Here is a 21,037-nt window from a genome sequence, read left to right as displayed (position 1 = left end):
CGGGCGGCCGGCGGGGGCGGGCACATGGGCGCAAGCGCGCAGCCCGGGGGGTGGTCCGGGGGGCTGAGCGGGGGCCCGGCCGGGCGACGGCGGGACCGCAGGCGCGGGGGCCGCGGGCCCCGGGGCCGCCACCAAGGCCGTGACTAAGGTGAGGGGCCGGGATGAGGGGCCGGGCTGCGCGCTTGCGCCCATGTGCCCGCCCCCGCCGGCCGCCCGCCCGGGGAAGCGTCTGGGAGGGGCGGCCGGAGGGCGGACGGGCGCGGGGGCTGGCCATGTGACGGGGGCTTCCCACGCCAGGCCGGCTCCCCTCTTCCCGCGGGACTCTCCCCTCGCCCCCAGCCCGCTCTCGCCCCTCCACCTTGTGTCGCTGGCTGGGACCGAGACCCGGACAGCGGCACCCTCGAGGAGAAATGGGTCTGGGGCCGAAGTGCCTGGCCCAGAGCAGCATTTATCGGGTGACGTCTACTCTGAGACTCTTGAGTAATTTGGTGTTCCGACTTTAGCCCAGTAGTCTGAGCTGAATTTTCTAACAATCGCATTTGTGGCAGCTCGAACTGGCAGGGCTTGGCCTCTAAGCCTGTAACAGAATAAGTCTCATGACTACATTGAGGTAGACATTTAGTTGTGGGGTTACTATTGACTTTTTCGTTCCACTTTTCCTGGTTGCTTTTAAAGTAACCGCTCTCTTGAAGGAACTGGTGGAGGTAAAAGAAATTTGACTGCTTGGGCACGTTTGTCCTCCAGCCTAGTTTGCCCTCCAGTCCTCCCTCCCTCCGATCCCTCCGGCCTCGGGATCAAGTAAGGGCTTTGGCCAGAAAATGAGTCTATACTTTAGGTTCCAGATATTTGATCCCCTTTTCATAGCCTGATATTTGCCTTTGTTGTATTTTAGCAAATAGATTTGCTTGATCCAATGGTGTGTGTTTTACAGGATGAAGATGAGTGGAAAGAATTTGAACAAAAAGAGGTTGATTACAGCGGCCTCAGAGTTCAGGCGATGCAAATAAGGTATGGTCTGTTTACTTCTGTGTTTAGATAACCCTTAGGATAGGTGTTGTATGTTTGGTTTTTCTCTAGCCCCAAAGCAGCTAGACACAGTGACCTCATGCTTTAGATACGCTTATTAGGGCTGTAAGGATTGTGTCTTCCTCTCTCTGATGGCGGTCCTTTCTATATGCTGATCAAATCAGCTGTCAGCTCCAAAATCCTGTGAGAGCTTGCCTACTTATTTGAGACAGCTAAAATGAAATGGATTTTGTGGCCTTTAAAATTTTTACTTTTAATATTGGTGGCTTGAACGGCGTGGTTTTCACATCCTGTCCAATAAGCAAGTTCATATATATTTTTGTAGGTGAAGCATACTTAGAAATACGGATTTTAGGTGTTCACACAATGAAACCAGCCTGTGTAATCAACAGCAAGTTCAAGAAACTAAACATTGCTGCTACAGAAGAAACCTAAGTGCTTTGAGTCACTGCCTTCATTCCCAAGAATAACCGCTATCCTAACACTGTAGATCAATTTTCCTGAGGATTTTATAGGAATGGCATTGGATAGTCCAAGCATGTTAAACTTTTTAAAGTTTAAGAAAACAGGACTTTTTTAAAAATCGGGTTGGTTGCCTTAAAGTATTTGAAATTAACATATTAAGTCCAATCTATGGTATTTTGTTTTAGATTCATGTAAATAAATGTCATATTTTAATGGGCTCATAAGGTAGAAAAAACAAGTGAATATATGGTTCCACCATTTTGAGATAAAAACTCTTTAATCTCAGTTTAAAGAAATAAATGAGATCCTAATGAACTGCCTCCAGTTTAAAGTTTGCAATTTGTAGACACCAGTGACCACATGGCACACTGATGGAAGTAATTTTCCTTAACCAGAATACAGCCTTTTGACTTCTCTAAATGGTGACATTTACGGCTTTGAGTAACTGACTCAAAAACCAGGACTAATATTTTTGACATTTGTTGCATTCCTTCCATAGCCAGGCATTATATCCTAGGTTCTTTCACATTGTTTCATGAGCTTAACCAAAGTGAAACCTGACTGATAGTGGGAGACTTTTTAGGAAATGAGGTTTTTCCACTCTTGAAGTTCTTTTGTAGTAATGTTACGTAGACATGATTAGACTACGGTTTTATTCCCAGCCACTTCTTGAATTTGTGTGTTAGATGTCTTTGAAGAGGTGTGGTTTAGAAAATATCCCTGTTTCGGGCACCTGGGTGGCTCCATTGGTTAAGCAACTAACTAACTCTTGATTTCGGCTCAGGTCATGATCTCAGGGTTGGTTTGTGAGATTGAGCCCCTTCGAGAACCCTGCTTGGGATTCTCTCTCTTTCTCTGCCACTCCCCATGTGTGCGCTCCCTCACGCTCTCTAAATAAACTTTGTTTTTTTTAAGAAGAGAGAATATCCCTGTTTTCCCCAGGGCTTGCCCTGTAAAAATGAAGAGGAGGTATTGTGAAGTTCTTAATCACTGGGGGGTTGTAGAACTGCCTGTGTATGTGGTTCCTGTTTGGCTGTAGAATAAGGCTCTAGGTCTGCTTTGCCTGACCACAGGCCCTTGACTGCACGTTCTGTAGATTTGAATGGACAGGAAGGATGACAGTAAGTGAACTTACTGAGCAAGAGTAGCGCTTTCTGAGGGAGAAAGGTTTCAAATTCACTGAATGCAAGAAACTGATTTTGTTTTATTATGGAGGATATTACCTGTTTTTCTGTCGTTGACTCTAAATTCCATACCCATATTCAGAGTTATTTTTGGCTACTTCAGAGGTGATGAAATAGTTCTTAAGTCATTTCTTTCACCTTTGCTAGGGGCACAGGTAAATCTCAGCTAGGCTAGTATGAGTGTTTAAGTTCTGCTTGACCTGAAGCAGGCCAGCTTTTATGTTGTTTTTTCATTATTCTTAGCATGTAGTCATTTCTCCTAAGTGGTCCTCCACAGGTTTTCCCCTAACCTTCTAACATTGAAAAACCTACCTTCAGGAAGCTGTTTTTGTGGATCCTCCTGTCATTGTGGAATCTAGAGTCTATATTTCCATTCTCTTCATAAACCATTCAATAAAGAGGAATCTAACAGCCTTCAGGAAAAACTTGAGTGTGAGAAGTCCTGTCATCTGAGGCTTAATAATAATGACTAATATTTTCACTTTATATATTGAAAAACCTTGTAAACTTTGTATTAAATGTTCTTGACACTGAAACTCAATTGGGTTGGGGTCCCCAGGGAAAGACAGTTTGGTTCATAGGAATGGAAGTAGGTTACTCAGTTAAGTGGGGTGGAGATGATAATGTCTCGAAAACATGGGCTTTGGAGATAGACAAACTCGGGTTTGCATTTTAGCCTGCCGCTTATGTGTGACCTTGGGCAAGCTGGTTGGTTGTTGAATGTTGGTTGTGATCTACAAAATTGAGACATGCTAGGATTGTTGTGAGGATTTTTGAGCAGGGTATTTGTAAAATACCCACTTGGTGACATTAATCATCTCTGTTCAGTAGGTAAATTAGGATGATTCATTGTTGAGAATTTCTGTTATTTAACCATGAGGTACCTGGTTTATAATACCAAGATTTGAGGGAAAGGGTAGTGGAGATGCATAAGATTATCATGTCTGATAGACTTTGGTGAGTCAGTTCACAGTGGACTTAATAGGAGAAAATTACATGTTCGGGTTGGCATTAGTATAACCATACAAACAAAAATCCCTCTCTCAAGAGCCTTAAACACTGCTATCGACTTCCAGTTATTGTCTTCTATAGCTTGGTCTTACTTTTTAGGCAGAAACCCTTAGAAGGGGGCAGAGAAATGAGATCTCTTTTCTCTGAGAAGTTGGGGTGGGTGGTTCTTTATGCCTTTAATCTGTTACCTTTTTCTGTCTGAGAGGCAGCCTTGCCATCTCAGAATGAGATAAGGGAATATGAAACTTTGGAAATTGACATAAAGTATCTTGAGGGGGCACCTGGGTGGCTCAGTCAGTTAAGCATCTGACTTTCAGCTCAGGTCATGATCTCACAGTTTGTGGTTTTGAGCCCTGCGTCGGGCTGTGTGATGACAGCTTGGAGCCTGCTTTGGATTCTGTGTCTCCTTCTCCAACCCTGCTTGTGCTGTGTCTCTCAAAAATGAATAAACGTTAAAAAAAATTTTTTTTTTAAGTAACTTGAAATTTTCAGACTTATAAATTTTTTCATCTAGCTTTTTGCTTTGAAACATTAGAAACCTCAGAAAAGTTGCAAGAATAGTAAAATAAGTGCCCATTTATTTTTTGCTTAGATCTACTGATCATTTTTGCCTTACTTGCTTTATCTTCAGTCCGCTGCAGGTATGGCATATCACCTTAAAGTTCTTGACACTACTCCTCAGGTAGGTTAGCCTTCATGGACCTTTATTGAAGATAAGTGTGCATTTGAGAGAGGAAATTTTTGAGGGGCACCTGGCTGGCTCAGTTGGTGGAGCATACGACTCTTGATCTCATAAGTTCAAGCCCCACGTTGGGTATCAAGACTACTTAAAATCTTTTTTAAAAAGAAGTTTTCAGTAGCAACAAACATATCATACTAACATCCTGTCTCACATTTACCAACTAGCTCAAGATTTAATTACCAAGAGTATTATAAGAGCTTGGGGTGCCTGGGTGGCTCAGTCGGTTGAGCATCCGACTTCGGCTCAGGTTATGATCTCACAGTCTGTGAGTTTGAGCCCCACATCGGGCTCTGTACTGACTGCTCAGAGCCTGGAGCCTGCTTTGGCTTCTGTGTCTCCCTCTCTCTCTGCCCCTCCCCCACTCATGCTCTGTCTCTCTCTCTCAAAAATAAACAAACATTAAAAAAAAATTTTAAAGTATTGTAAGAGCTTGTGTCAAATTTTGTGTCTAAGTAATAGATGTATTCAAGGTCATCGTTTGTAGACAAGTTCTTTGGAGGGGTGCCATTGGGATGGTGATAAAAAAAGGGACCTAATACTGGAGCTTAGATTGTTGGTTGATGGTAGGACCTGTGGCCTCTCCTCTCTTTAAAATGGATTTTTGGGAGAGAGAAGGATTTCATTTAATATTTGAAGTAAATGTTGAGCATTTGTCATCTTTAAATAAAGAATTGAGTTCTTGGAGCCCAGTGGGTGTTTTTAGGAACCTTCTTAAGAGATGTAGACCTTTAAACCCATTAAGTAGAGCTGATTAAGTTGTTCTTTCAAGAAATCATTCCTGCATCCAAGCTGGATTCAATTGTAGCAAATACTAGTGTGACTGAAGTGTGCCAGACATCAGGGTTGTAGAAATAAGTCCTGCTCAGCAGCACTTTCAACAATAGCCAAATTATGGAAAGAGCCTAAATATCCATCAACTGATGAATGGATAAAGAAGTTGTGGTTTATATATATAAAATGGAATACTACTTGGCAATGCGAAAGAATGAAGTATGGCCTTTTGTAGCAACATGGATGGAACTGGAGAGTGTTATGCTAAGTGAAATAAGTCATACAGAGAAAGATACCATATGTTTTCATTCTTATGTGGATCCTGAGAAACTTGACAGAAGACCATGGGGGAGGGGAGAGTTAGAGAGGGAGGGAGGCAAACCATAAGAGACTTTTAAAGACTGAGAATAAACAGGGTTGCTGGAGGGTGGGGGGTGGGGGGGAAGTGGGTGATGGGCATTGAGGAGGGCACCTGTTGGGATGAGCACTGGGTGTTGCATGGAAACCAAATTGACAATAAATTTCATATTTAAAAAAACAATAATACAAAAGAAATAAGTCCTGCTCTACTAAACATCAGTAGATCATTTCAGTGATGTGCAGAGTGCTGTGGAACACAGGAGAGAGACCCTTGGTCTGCCGTGAAGAGGTTGAGAAAGTCTTTGGAGGAGGTGCAGTGCCATTTTAGGCTGCCGGCATAGCTCATCGGGCATGTCCGTCTTCATTTTGCTGTTGTCTAACAGTGGTTCGATAATAGGGTCAAACCAATGGAGGTACCTACCATTCTCATAGAAGCACAGCTACTAAAATCCTAGCATTGGGATGCATAAATTCTCATGTAATGTCCCTTGAGATAAAGAGGTAAGAATGTTCCATTTTTATTAATAAACTGCTGCAGGATGTATAATCCTGATCAACCTTCCTGAAAGTGAATTTCTCAACATAGAGAAAATTTCTGTGTCATATATTAGAGCTCTAAAGAGGATAAAATGAAAGAGGCAACATGAAAGAATAAGGGCTTTGGAGACCCAGGGATTGGCTCCCCTACTTTGTAGCTCTGGGGGAGGGACTTAATGTCCAAGTGTCAGTTTCCTCCCGTGTCAGTGAGCCTCCTGCCTGCTTTGGTGGTATTGAGAGGTTTAACTTTGCAAAGTGGTAGGACACTTCCCGGCCTCTTAGATGCTCTGTAAATACTCCCTTTGCTAGCATCATCATTCCGCCTTACGACCAACAGTGCCTTATGGACTTTTGCATATTTAAGACTGTATACTTTAAGTTGTGATAATATACTTACAAGTAGCAGAGTAGTGTTTGGAAATGTGAATTTTAGCTGATAAGAAGCTATGTATATTTTATTTGGGTCAAACACAATTTTAGCCTATTGACTTCTGTGGGAATAATTCTTTGCAACATTTGTCTTACTACAGTATTTAGAGATTTGACATTTCCTGGAGTGTGTAAATACAGAAAAGTAATCAGATATTTAAATCATTTCTACCCTGCCCTTAGCACTATGGCATTTTGGCAAGGCTGTTAGCATCTCTGGGCCTTAGTTCCCTCTGTTGGATGAAGGGTCCTGACTAGACAGTTTCCAATGTTTCATTTAACTAATACTTCAGAATGTTAAGAAACCAAAATATTAAGTTGTCTTGTGTTTATTATTACAGATATACAATTCTTTGAATTAAACAAATCACTCTTATTTCTTAGGAATAGTTTATAATTTAACGGGATTTTTAGATTAGTGATTCAGTTCTTCACTTGTCTCTGAGGGTGAACAGGTAATAAACACTAGATAGTAAAGGAACCTTCTTTTACAGTGGACCCTCAGTATTCTATCAGACCAAATTGGGGGTTTTATTTAATGTTTTGTTGTGAATTACAAAAACTATACATTAAGGACATTTGAAAAGTATAACAGCATAAAGAAATGTATTAGAATTATCCATAATCCATTCGGCTTAGGGATTATCAGTGTTAGAATTTTTTGGTTTTTAGTTAATTGTTTACTACAAGCTGATAATTCTGGGGTTTAGATGTATTAATCACCAAATATTAAAGCAGTTTAAAGAAAAGTCTGTCTTAAGAGTCCGGTATATGTATTTGAAAAATAGTGGTTCAGCACATTTTGTTGAGTTAACTGTTTCAAAATGTAGATGACCAACTGAAATGAAAGCTAACATACCTTGGGGTATATATGACAATACAAGTGCCATGAATGTTCTTAAATCTTTGTGGGGATCTTCTTGTCTAGCCTGGATTGGGATGCTGCGACATTACTAACAAGTCTGATGTAACTAGGTATATAACACGTATGTTTTTACTCATGAACCAATATTAAAGTGTAACTGCATTGCTGTGGGTTCAGAAGTGAATTTTAAAAAATGGGGGGTGGTGGACAGTACTAATGATTGGATACCACTGTTAGACTCCTAGATAAATTAGGACCTTACTGTCCTTACCTGGTCATTCATTCCACATATAAACTTTAGAAAACAAGGTTATAGTGTTTGGTTTCTATTTTTAAAAATCCATTTAAGGGGTGCCTGAGTGGCTCGGTTGGTTAAGTCTCCAACTCTTGATTTTGGCTCAAGTCATCATCTCATGTCAGAGCCCCATATCAGGCTCTGCACTGACAGTGTGGACCCTGCTTGGGATTCTGTCTCCGCCCGTCCAGCGCACGCTTGTGCGTGCACGCACTCTCTCTCTCTCTCCCTCTCTCAATAAATAAATAAGCTTAAATCCATTTAAAAAGAACATTTTTTTAAAAAAAAAATGTTCATGTTGTGGATTTTAGAAATTTTGAGTTTTGTTCCATCTTAGTTGTTTCTTAATAAGGCGGTGGCATCTGTGCTGCTTGTTTGAAAGCTCAAATGAATATTAAAAAGCAGGTAATAGTAAACACTTAACTGCTTAGTATATGCCAGGCACTGTTCTCAGTGCTTTGTGTCTGTTAACTCACTTAATCTTACTGTTCTCCCCATTTTACACTTGTGGAAACTGAGGCATACAAAAGTTAAGTGCTGTACTCAGTCTCCTGACTAGTAAGTGGCAGAACCAGGCAGTCTGGCTTTAGAATCTGCTCATAACTACGTGCTGCATGAACAAAAATAAAATCACGATTTCTAGTACCCAGCTACTTCTTTAAACATTAAAAAAAAAAAAAAATTATTCAGGGGTCCCTGGGTGGCTCAGTCAGTTTGGCATCTAACCCTTGATTTCAGCTCAGATCATGATCTCAGGGTTTATGAGATGGAGTCCCACATCAGGCTCCAAGCTGACAGTGCTGGGCCTGCTTGGGATTCTTTCCCTTTTTCTCTGCCCCTCTGCTGCACACACACTCTCTCAAAATAAAAAATAAAAAATAAATAAATTTAAAATCATTTTTTAAATACCTTCCTATTTAATATTAGGTATATAGATTTTGTTTTAGTAAGTCCTTGGTTTAATTGACATTGAATTGAATATTACTGTCATGTTAGTATAGGCCTAACATTTTAAACAGCAGCACTAGATTCTATTATATATTAACAAAAAGGGAAACTGAAAGGTGGCTTGGCCATATTCTCTGTTCTTTTTTCCTCTTGAACTATAGTCTCAAGTAAAATTGTGCTACAGATGGAGATTGAAGATGCGTCTGTTCCCCTCACCCCTTCCTGATTGCCACCCTAGACCTCTAAATTTGGTGGACATTGTCTTTGAAATTATTTGTGTGTGTGTCTTTAAAGGAGACCATTAGTTATTCAAGAAGGTTGTCTTATAGCCAGGACTTCCCTTGAAATGGAAGGAAAGCACACTTAGATGTCCTTTTGCAGAAGCCAAGAGAGGCCATGATGATCCCAAGGTCACATGGTAGGGTGTACATTGTTACAGCCATGATCACTGATTAGATATCAAAGGGAGACATGTCTTAAACGTGGAAGGCCAGGGACAGCTTTAGGCAACATCCTGTTTTTTCAATAGGAGAGAAGAGGGAGGTTGATAGGCTGAAGTTCTAGGAAAAACCACCATTGTCATAGAACGTGATTCATGGAAGGGTTGGTAGTCAGCCAGAGGTGGCATCAGCAAGGACAAATAGCTGCAGAAAGGAAGTTAGATTTGACAGTTAACTCACTGATTTCTGACTCCAGCCAGTAAAGAATAAAGAAATAAGAAATTGGCATTAAAACCACTGCAGACAGTCTTAGGATGGTGTGTTGCCATGATGTATGTGTCACATTTATAATCACTAGTAAAGCCGAAGACTGAGTTTTTGTATTCTCTTCTTTTTTAAACAGGTGACATATCTGGTGATCGGGACCAGTTCTAGATATATTCCCTGTGTCACACAGTAGAGACTGGCACTAAAAAGTCTGTAGCAGTGGTGTAAATACTGAACGCAGATTTGTTTTCTCTATTAGAATGTGAATTCTAATTTTGAGAGTTTTTTGTGATATGTACTAAACAATTAGCCAATGACACACAACTTCCAAAAATCATTTCATCCCTGAAAATAATGCTTACCATCAGTGCTAAACAAATGGGGGATTGGGGCTCTGAAGAGGTTAAGCGACTTTTCAAGGGTCACACAGATATCAGCATTGATAGAACTAAGGGTTTGGATTGACACTTTTCCTGGCGGTTTTATAATTGAATTTCCTGGGGCACCTGGGTGGCTCAGTCGGTTGAGCAACTGCAGCTCAGGTCATGATCTCACAGTTTGTGAGTTCGAGCCCCGAGTTGGGCTCTGTGCTGACCGCTCAGAGCCTGGAGCCTGCTTTGGCTTCTGTGTCTCCCTCTCTCTCTGCCCCTCCCCCACTCATGCTCTGTCTCTCTCTGTCTCAGAAATAAAACATTTAAAAAAAAATTTATAATTGAATTTCCTCATTTGCTTTTCCAATAGTGAAAAGGAAGAAGAAGATAATGAAAAAAGAGAAGATCCAGGTGATAATTGGGAAGAAGGTGGAGGTGGTGGTGGTGGTGTCGAAAAATCTTCCGGCCCCTGGAATAAAACCGCTCCGGTACAGGCACCTCCTGCTGCAGTAATTGGTAATCTTAATGTTTTATTTTCATGAAGACATCTACGTATGGTTTTACATATGGTTAGCTTTCAACTGAATGAATGATGTGGTAGAATAAGAGGGGTTCCTTTCTGTTCTTGGGGGAGAGGTTTGTATATGTCTGTTTAAAGATTTTTACATCCTTAGGAAAGGAATTTGGAAGTTAAGATATGTGCTTTTCTGTAGGCTTCTTACATTTATATGTAAACTAACTTGCCAAATTTAAATATTTAAGTCATTTGTTTTACTTTTTGACAGTTGGCTAATGGATGATTGAGTACCTGTGTTTCCACCTGTGTTTCTTTTTTTTCTCCCCATTTTACTGTCTTGAAGCATGAATTCTCACACGGGCAGATTGTATCACTCGTTTTTTATATAGAATAATACAAAGAATAACAAATCTTACTGCCCAGAGATCACAGATAACTACTGTGTGTCAACATTTTTGCATCCTTTTGAGTACTTTGCTGTGTTACCTTTTTCCATTCAACTTTGTGTTTATTTTTGAGGGCATGTGAGGGAGGGGCAGGAAGGGGGGTGAGGGGAGGGACAGTTTCCAAAGCAGGTTCTGTGCTAACAGCAGAGCTCTTAACATGTTTTACTGCATCTGTCACTGATCCCTGGTGACCTCAGCATTGCTAAACTCCGTTTCCCAGTCTCTGTCCTCATTCGATGTTCCCCATCCTCAACATTTGCTGTAGCTCATCACCCCTTTGAAACACACTCTTCTGTTGACTTCCAGGACACCACGGTCTCCTTGCTTCCTCAATGGTTGGCTCTCAGACTCCCTGGCTGGGGTCTCTTCTTCCTCCCTGCCTCTAAGTGATACTCATCCCCAGCGCTCAGCCCTTGCCACTCTCTTCTCTGTGGCCTTACTCCCCTGGCAATCTCCACATGCCAGCGACTCCAGAATTCACATCCACTCAGATCTCCCCTGACCTCCAAACACGTAGATCTTAACCACGTACCCAGCACCTCAATATTCACATATCCAAAACTGAACCCTTCACATAGAGTTGACCCCGAAACAACATTGTATGAATTACTGCAGTAACCTGTTAAGTGGTCGGCCTGCTTCCCTACGTACACTGTTCCCAGTGCAGCCAGTGGCCAGTGTAGTGATCATTTCAAATGTGACCTGAAAGTGTCTCAGATGTTGACAAGCCTCCAGTGGTGTCCCTCTAATCAGAATAGAAGCTGAAGTTCTCAGACTTGCAGCACCTTAGATGCCTGTCTTGGGATCTCTTTTTCTGATTTTGTCTTTTAGTCCGGTCCTTGCTCACTCTGCTCCTTGGACATACCAGGCACATTGCTGCTGCAGGCCCTTGTGCATATGTTTTCAGCCTGAATTCTCTCCTTTATATTGGGAGTCTCTAAGTAAGCTTTTTCTGTAAAGGGCCAGATAGTAGGTAATTTAGGTTTTGAGGGCCATACAGAAAACTATTTTAATTACTCAGTTCTGCTGTTACAGCACAAAAGCAGCCGTAGACCATACGTACACCCATTGAGTGTAGCTGTGTTCCAGTAAAACATTTATAAGATCAGTGTCAGACCTGATTTGGCTTGTTTACCAACTCAATATGTTGGCCTCCTTCTTTCAGGCCTTGTTCACTTTTCACTCATCACTGAGTCCCTACCCATCATGTGTTCCCTGGACAGACCCTTCCCCCACCTTAATTTTTGGTATGGCACCAATTTTTACATATTTGATTTCCTTACTCTGGGATAACACTGTCCAATAGTACTTTTTTGCAGTGATGGAATAGCACTGTTCACTATAGTAGCCACTAGCCATATGCGGCTATTGAGTCCTTAAAATGCGACTGATACAACCAAGGAACTGAATTTTTAAGTCTTTCATTTTAAATAGCTGCATGTGGCTAGTTGCCAGAATATACAGTTCACGAAAGCCGGTCCTTAACATTTGTATGCCCACTACGAACAGTACCTGACACATAGCAGGTGCTTAGTAACTAATGAATGCATGTTATATTATGGCTTTCCCACGCTTAATTAAAAGCCGTATGAGACAATAACCCTTTATGCATTATGCATTATGTTGCAGCTAATAAATGATGTAGGCTTTTCTTTGAAAGGAAGTTTTTGATAAATGGAACAACATGTAAAATACTGAATCCATGTTGAGAATGGGGAGAAAAATGATAACATAGCAAAAAGCCAGAAGGCTCTGTCCCCAAAATGTTAGCCATCATGGAAGACTTTGGGCTGTTCAGCGGTTTAGTTTTTTCTTGCTTTTCCTGTGTTTTATAAAATAAGATCCATTGATGATATGACAGTGAAATTAAGGGTATCGAGTATATTTTTTTTACTAGTCTTTTAGAATTAAAAATATATACGCAAGCATTTTAGTAAGTAAATTCTTTATACTGGCATCTTATTTAACCCATCAACCAGGTAAAGAGGTGATTATCCACATTGCCGATATATATACTGAGGGCTGACATGGTCATACTCTGAAAGGCAGTCCCTCCTGGGCCTGCCTCCCAGGTCCAGCAGATTTCTTTCCCACTTCCAGTAAGTTGAATTCTAGAAAGAAGTCATTTACATAGGTAATTAAAATTGTACATGGGAGAAAAATTAGACTACCCTAGAAAAATAAGAGTATTTTCGCTTTCAGACTCTCAGGTAACTTTCTGTTTTCCAGGGACTGTCATGTAGGTATTGTTTTTTTCTGTAATTATCAAATGATTGGGAATGTGAGAATAGCTTATTAAAATGCCAGGCGTTTGAATGGTTTCTCTAAACTGTTATGAAATGTCAGTTACAGAAACCCCAGAACCAGCGATGACTAGCGGTGTGTATAGGCCCCCTGGAGCCAGGTTAACCACAACAAGGAAAACACCGCAAGGCCCACCAGAAATCTACAGTGACACACAGTTCCCGTCCCTGCAGTCCACTGCCAAGCATGTAGAAAGCCGGAAGTAAGTACTCCAGCTCTCGCCTTTTTATCTTGGCGTGCTCTGTCCCTTGGCCAGGGAGTGGGATGTAGGAGGTGGGAGAACCCACCTGGGCTGGGGGAGGGGGGTCGTTCTCTTGTAGGTAAAGCCCAGGCCACAGCTGACAGGCAGCTGAGAATTAGGGTAGGACTTACCTGCCTTAGGGCTGGAAAGGGGGAGGGCTGGAGGGGGCTGTGGGGAAAGAGCGCCAAGAGACCAGGTCTCTTTATCCTTGGTTTATATGTTGTTCTGTAGCTATGACAAGTCATGCCTAGTTTAGAATTCTTTCTAACATGGAAACTAGAAATATAAGAGCGGTATTTTCATTGTATTCCCAGTTGATGTGAATAGATGAAAGATGTTGGCATTTATAAATCTAATATTAAAATAATCTTATTTCAGCAGGTACTTTAAATGAATGCTACCTGGAGTTAAATGACCACATTTGGCACATCCACATCTTTTTTAGGGACATGAATTTTTTAAAGTAAATAAAACGGGAAGAAATGTAAAAGACATTAGATGGAAATACTGTTGGGGGGGGGTAGCTTTTTTAAAGTAAATCCAAGCCTTTTTTGCCTCTGAGAGCCTAATTTAAGCCTCCACTGTATCTGACCCACTCCCATAAGGAAGAAGTGAGGAGAAATCATTGAATGATGAGAACTTTACTTGAATAAGAAAACCATTGCCCTTATGCATAAAGAAAGAGAGGTATTATTTATTGTTTGCTAAAAATAAAAGTGACTCTTAGAAGGAATCACCGTGTCATTAGATAGCCTTTTGACTTTCCAGTTGTCTTCAGGTTGGTCCCAATATAGATTTGCCACCACAGAAAACAACACCATAGAGCCTCGGTACTCATGTTTTCTGTTCCTTTGAAGCCTAGAAAATGATTTGATGATGATATTATGTGCAACTTTCCCCTGTCAAAAGCAGAGCATTCCTAAGTCAGAATGGCGTAAAGCAGAGAGGATCCCTCACTTTCTGAAAGTTTGCACTACACTTCACTTTTACAGGAAGACCTATGTTAGTGCGCGTTTTCGCTACCTGAAAGAAATCTGGAGAGATGTTCCCTGTTACGGGAAAAGGCTATTGCCATCCTAATGTACGTCTTCTGTAAAAGCAAGTGGTGTAACAGGAACTTTCAGGAAGCACTGTAGGAAGGGAAGCAGTGTAGGAAGGGAAGCAGTGTAGGAAGGGAAACCTGTACCAGTTTCCCTTCCTATTCCTCCCTCAGGATACTTCTAAGGGGTGACTTGTTTTTTGTTTTTTGGGGGGTTTTTTTGTTTTGTTTTTTGTTTTGATTGGTTGGTTTTTTTAATTTGAGGAAGAATTTACACAACAACCCAGTGAAAAAGAAATATTTACTGATTACATTTCTTTTCCCTTAGGGATAAAGAAATGGAGAAGAGCTTTGAAGTAGTAAGACACAAAACTAGAGGTAGGGATGAGGTTTCAAAAAACCAGGCCCTTAAACTTCAGCTAGACAACCAGTATGCTGTGCTTGAAAATCAGAAAAGCAGCCACACACAGTACAATTAAGGAATGGTCTTTGCTAACCCTTCTAAGGTAACTAGACCACAGCTAACCACCAGGAACAGCCATTCATCATCTGATCTCTGCTGGACCCACGGCCGATGCAGACCACTCGATATAAGTGACCGTCCCTATTGCACTATGGAAGCATAAGTGTCACACTGCTCTTTGTGTTGTATTGGATGTAGGGGGATTCTCATTGTTCTATAAATGCGTGAACTAGATTCAGCAGTGTTCTTTCATTATTACTCTGCAAGTACAAAAACAAACTGCAGCCAGTGGTCATTTCAAAATCTTTTTATGTTCAGATACTGAGCCTTCGTAAGGGCTGACTACCTCAGGTTTGCTGCACTCGTCGCGGACTTCTTGTGGATCACAACTTCTGGACACGAAGGTTACAGCTAGTAAGTGTCGGTGTGAAGCTTGAAACCAGCTCTCCTGGATTCCTATCAAATCCTGCAGAAAGTCAGCCATCTCGGTTCTGATCTGCTGTAAAAGATGAAGATTTAAGTGACCTTAATTAACCTGTCCTGTGCCCCACCCTTAAGGAATACTCTGTAGTGGGCTGTGTTAGACTTCCTGGAACGTGCCGCTCTCAAAAGAACTCCTGTGTTCAGATAATCTGTGTAGTAGGGCTGTGATTTTATAATTTAAACTTTGAGTTGTATCCTGGGGTAACCATAAGTTAAATTCAACCAAACTTGGGTCCACCCAGTGGGAAAGGGGGTGGGGGGGAGTGATCTTTCTTCTTTTAGTGATTTCTTATTATTTGGGTAGTGCTTTTTCTGTGTTCCACATTAAGGCCTTTTTTTTTTTTTTTTTTTTTTTTTTTTTTTTTTTTTTTTTTTTTTTTGGAATAAGTTCTTTGACAGAGCATATTGCTTGGTTGAATAAGTAACCTGAAATATGCGTTAGGATTGTGAAACGTCTCGTGAAATTTGCCAATCCCTAGAGTGGAACCAAATAGCCTTTGGTGTAAAGGGCAGTGGATGCAGGGGGCTCTCCTTCAGGTGCTGCTAAAGCCTCCTCTGATCAGGTCTAAACTGTACAGTAAACTGCAGTGGAAAGAGTAAGGGCTCTGCTCAGGCCACGTGATTCACTGACCTGTCCTTATAAATCCAGAGCAACGTGAGCAGAACCTTCACCTAAAACCCACTTGGGTTTTCACGGATCTTGCGTGATCTTTGACAAGATTTCCAGATACACTTGTGCCCAAATTGTTAAGGTATTGGACCTTCCGTAGACGCAATGACTGTGCCAGCTTAGCTCTGTTCTCAACCTTTTGGTATGTCTGTGTTCGTTTGAAGAGTCAGGGGCGAGAGGGACAGGTGATGTAGCACTTCTGTTTTTAATAATTACAGCTTAAACTATCCAGTAATTTTTAGTCCTTAAAGGGACTTCAAAAAGCTACCCAGGATTACTGAGAAGTCTTTCCATCTAATGAGATAGTCTGGTAATTTACTAGTTTTGTATCTGGTTCAATAGAAATACTTCAAAGTGGTATGTGACTGCTTGATGCAGAGTCTGGGTTTCTCTATAATAAATCCCTTTGCCAAATGCAGGAGTTGCAGACTTGCTACTGGCAAGAGTGAAGCAAACGAGCGAGTAGAGTGAGTAGAACTATTCCTGTGTGGGGGCATCTCCTATGGGAGTTTAGTCTGATGAAAGTGTCAGTGCAGGAATCAGCTCCTGGGAGTTGACAGTATCTCCTGACAGGACCTGCCCACCACACCTGGGCCCTAATGGCGTTGTTGGAGGCGGCAGGCAGGATGCCTGGCCTCTGGTGTATTGGGGCGAGTAGCTGAGCCAGCCAAGGAGAGGTTGGATGATTAAGCAAGAAACAAGGGATTCTTGGTTAAACTGAAGACTTCGTTTGGGAACCAAAAATCTTAACAAATAGTCTCTTGGACCTTGAGCCACATATTTCCCCTGAAAAGTATGCATTTTTTTTCCAGCAAAATTTTGTTGGGAGTTACGTTATTGAGGAATGAACTGAGATGAATATGCACAACTTTTATTTAATGGCATACTACGCTAGAAATCTGAAGACCTGCGGGAGATATAAAGTTCCAACTCTTGTTATAACTTTTTAAAAGATTGTGAAATTATAAAAATGCACATGAATCAAGTTTTAATATACTGTATGATGGGTGGGTGAGGCTGTCCATTGTACCATTTCTTTCTTTGAATTCTCAGGCATGGTTTGGCAGTGCAAGAACTCTGTAACATTAACAAATTCAATAAAAGGTAAATATATGGATTCTGGAGTCTGATAGTCTTTATTCCTTTTCCCCCACCTCCCTCATAATTTTTATTCTTAATCTTTAACCTAGTCTCTGTTTTTGAAAATGGCGAATTGATGTCATGCCTCCATTGCTGTGGGAGGATGATAATCTCATCTCGGGTAAAACTCCCATTTGATAAATGTTTGCAGAGTACTCTGAATGTTAAAAAGACATCTGGAATGGAAGCGGTGGATACTCTTCACCAAAGTTAAAGCGTTGAAATGTACTTTTTTTGTTACCATATTACATTTTGTTGTCCCAAACCATGGCAACAGAATCTACAATCTTTACTGTGTGGAATAAAGATCTGGGGCCTTACCCCTTGAAGCTTACAGATTTCTCAAATGAGCCATTTTAAATTTCGGGATTTAGTCTGCATTATAGTCCCCAAATTTCTAAGCTAGAGAGTGTATTTCAAGTCCCTTTTGGTAATGGAGTTTAAATGTTTAGTGGTAACAATTGCTATTTGGTCATTCTGGCTCCTCGATTGAGTGTTTTGACAGCCCTATTTAAAATAATGTACGAGACGCGTGGGTGGCTCAGTCTGATGAGCATCAGGCTTTTGATTTCAGCTCAGGTCATGATCCCAGGGTTGGGGCCAGTGTGGAGCCTGCTTGGGCTTCCCTCTCCCTCTGCTCTCTCTTTGAAAACAAACTTTTTTTTTAAGTGTTTATTTTGGAGAGAGGAGGGGCAGAGAGAGAGAGAGAGAGAGAGGGAGACAGAATCAGAAGCAGGCTCCAGGCTCCGAGCTGTCAGCACAGCTAGATGCAGGGCTCGAACTCCCGAATCGTGAGCTCGTGAAAGTGCTTTTAAAAAATAACGTACAGGGTCGCCTGGGTGGCTCAGTCGGTTGAGCATCCGACTTCACCTCAGGTCACGATCTCGCGGTTCATGAGTTCGAGCCCCGAGTCAGGCTCTGGGCTGATGGCTCAGCCTGGAGCCTGCTTCGGATTCTGTGTCTCCCTCTCTCTCTGCCCCTCCCCCATTCATGCTCTGTCTCTCTGTCTCAAAAATAAATAAACATTAAAAAAAAAAATTTAAAAAAAACGTACAAAACACCATCCCTGCTTTCAGTTACTCCATAGTGTTTTGTGGGGTTTTTTTTCCTGAGTCGCCTTTTCAAAGTGTACACTTAGTAGTTTTTAGTGCATTCTCAAAAGTTGTGCAACCATCGCCACTATGAATTCTGGAACATACTCCTCCATCTCCCCAAAAAATTCCATACCCATTAGCAATCCTTTACCATTTCCCCAAGATCCCTGCCTTAGGCAACAAATACTCTGTCTCTAGATTTCTCTCTCTGGGCATTTCCTCTAAACAGCGCTATCCGACATGTAGTCTTGACTGGCTTCTTTAACTTGGTGGGTTCTGAGGTTTGTCCCTGTTGCAGTGTGCATCTTGCTTCATTCCTGTTTATTGCCAAACAGTTGGGTACATCACGTTCGTTTATTTCGTCAGTTGAACATTTAGGTTATTTCCACTTCATTCTTACCAATAATGCTGCTATGAGCTTTCGTGTACAAGTTGGATCAACATGTTTTCAATTCTTGGGTATTTATCTGGGGTGGAATTGCTGGGTCATAGAACTTTTTGAGTACCAAATTTGCAAAGTGGCTGCACCACGTTACATTCCCACTAGCCATATCGGAGGATTCAAATTTCTCCACATCTTCATAACTACAGATAGTTAACCTGACTTTTTAATTCTAGTTATCCTAGTTGGTGTGAACTGATATCTTGTAGTTTTGATTTATCTGCATTTCTGTAATGACCAATGATGCTAAATATCTGTGTGCTTATTGGCCATTTGTATATCTCGAGAAAGATCTATTCAAATCCTTTGCTAATTTTTTTAATTCACTTTTATTATTGAGTCATAAGAGTTCTTTATATATTCTGGATACTTGCCCCTCATTATCATAATTTGCAAATATTTTTCTCCCATCTTAGTGTCTTCTGAAGCACAAGTTTTTGTTTTTGTTAAGATTTACTTATTTAAGTAATATCTACACCCAATGTGGGGCTTGAACTCACGACCCCAAGATCAAGGTCGCATGCTTTTCCAACTGACCCAGCTAGAGGACTGGAAGCGGGCTCTGCACTGACAGCAGAAAGTACAATGGGGGGCTCAAATCTACAAACTGAGATCACAACCTGAGCCGAAGTCAGACGCTTAAATGCCCGAAGCCACCCAGATGGCCCCAGCACAAAAATTTTTAATTTTGATGAAGCCCAATGTATCTTTTTCAGTTGTTTGTGCCTTGGGTGTGTCTCAGAATTGACCTAACCAAGATCACAAAGATTTATGCTTATTCTAAGCTTTACAGTTTTAGCTCTTTAATTTAGATTTTTGATCCATTTTGAGTTAATTTTTGAGTATGGTGTGAGGAACGAGTCCAACTTCATTCTTTTACGTGTAGATACCCAGTTATCCAGCATCATTTGTTGAAGACTTTTCCACTATTTGGCACCCTAAATATTTTACTAGTTTATCTGCCTCTACTAGAATGTGAAACTGGTTTGCAGTAGAAACATAGGAAGGGATGTCGAGTTGGGGAGTGTGGGACAGGAATTGGGAAGAAAAGCCAGGCTGAGTCTGCTGACGAAGCACAGGGGTCAGAATCTGTACAGGCATTCCTCCATGTTACAGGTTCCCATTCCCGCGCACCACAATAAAGCAAATATTGCAATGAAGTGAGTCAAATGAATTTTTTGGTTTCCCAGTGTGTATAAAAGTTATGTTTACACTGTAGTCTAATAAGTGTACAATAGCGTTATTCTAAAAAAACAATTTACATAATTAAAAATATCTTGCTGCTGGGGCATCTGGGTGGCTCAGTCAGTTGAGTGTCTGACTCTTGATTTTGGCTCAGGTTCATGAGATCGAGCCCCGTGTCAGCCTGGACGCTGACAGTGTGGAGCCTGCCTGGGATTCTTTCTCTCTCTCTCGGCCCCTCCCCTACTCATTCTCTCTCTCTCTCTCTCTCTCTCTCTCAAAATAAATAAACCCTAAAAAATATAAAAATCTCTTATTGCTATCAAATGCTAACCATCATCACAACTTTCTCAGCAAGTTGTAATCTTGCTGGTGGAGGATCATGCCTCTGTCGGTGGCTGCTGACTGACTAGGGTAGTGGTTGCTGAAAGTGAGGTTGACTGGGGCAATTTCTTAAAAAGTGAAGTTTGTCACATCGACTGACTCTTCCTTTCATAAATGATTTCTGTATACCATGTGATACTGTTTGATAGTATTTTACCCACAGCAGAACTTTTTTCAAAAGTGCAGTCAATCCGGGTGCCTGGGTGGCTCGGTCGGTTGAGCATCCGACTTGGGCTCAGGTCATGGTCTCTCAGTCGGTGAGTTCGAGCCTCGCGTCGGGCTCTGTGCTGACAGCTCAGAGCCTGGAGCCTGCTTCGGATTCTGTGTTTCCCTCTCTCTCTGCCCCCCTCCACCACTTGCACTCTGTCTCTCTCTCTCTCTCTCTCTCTCTCTCAAAAATAAACATGAAAAAAAATTTTTTTAAGTGGAGTCTGTCCCCTCAAACCCTGCCACTGTTTTATCAACTAAGTTTCTGTGATTTTCCAAATCCTTTGTTGTCATTTCAGCAGTCTTCCCGGCATCACCAGGAATAGATTCCGTCTCAAGAAAACACTTTCTTTGCTCATCCATAAGAAGCAAGTCCTCATCCGTTCAAGTTTTATCCTGAGTGCAGCAAGTCAGTCCCATCTTCAGGCTCCACTTCCAGTTCTCTCGCTGTTTGCACATCAGCAGTTCCCTCCTCCACTGAAGTCTTGAACCCCTCAACGTCATCCATGAGTGCTGGAACCAACCTCCAAACTCCTCGTTAATACTTACGTTTTGACCTCTTCCCATGAATCACGAAATGTTCTTGATGGCATCTTGGATGGTGAATCCTGCCAGAAGGTTTTCAGTCTACTTTTCTCAGATCCGTCAGAGGAATCTGTGGCAACTAGAGCTTTACCAAATGTATTTCTTAAATAATAAGACTTGGAAGTCAAA

General features: G+C 41.5%; 1 protein-coding gene across 10 annotated transcripts in view; it reads left to right on the top strand.

The window, feature by feature from the left end:
* CDV3 (CDV3 homolog) overlaps positions 1–16,991 on the top strand; it is a 23,604-nt gene extending 6,613 nt beyond the window's left edge. The window contains exons 1-7 of one of the 10 annotated variants that reach the window (XR_007457377.1): positions 251–455; positions 932–1,008; positions 10,082–10,227; positions 13,021–13,180; positions 14,587–14,636; positions 15,040–15,135; positions 16,928–16,991. Coding sequence is in view for 7 of the 10 variants with exons in the window: in XM_049628808.1 (XP_049484765.1) it covers positions 411–455; positions 932–1,008; positions 10,082–10,227; positions 13,021–13,180; positions 14,587–14,737 (579 nt within the window). In the remaining 3 variants the exon portion in view is untranslated. Of the gene's footprint in view, positions 1–64; positions 149–229; positions 456–931; positions 1,009–10,081; positions 10,228–13,020; positions 13,181–13,824; positions 13,907–14,586; positions 14,956–15,039 lie in introns of those variants that run through there. The other 9 variants (XR_007457376.1, XR_007457378.1, XM_049628811.1 and 6 more) reach the window with 9 other exon arrangements.
* The last annotated feature ends 4,046 nt before the right edge of the window (positions 16,992–21,037 follow it).

Source organism: Panthera uncia, chromosome C2 (assembly GCF_023721935.1).
Source record: "Panthera uncia isolate 11264 chromosome C2, Puncia_PCG_1.0, whole genome shotgun sequence".
Lineage (NCBI taxonomy): Eukaryota > Metazoa > Chordata > Mammalia > Carnivora > Felidae > Panthera > Panthera uncia.
This window is presented reverse-complemented; position numbering and strand designations above follow the sequence as displayed.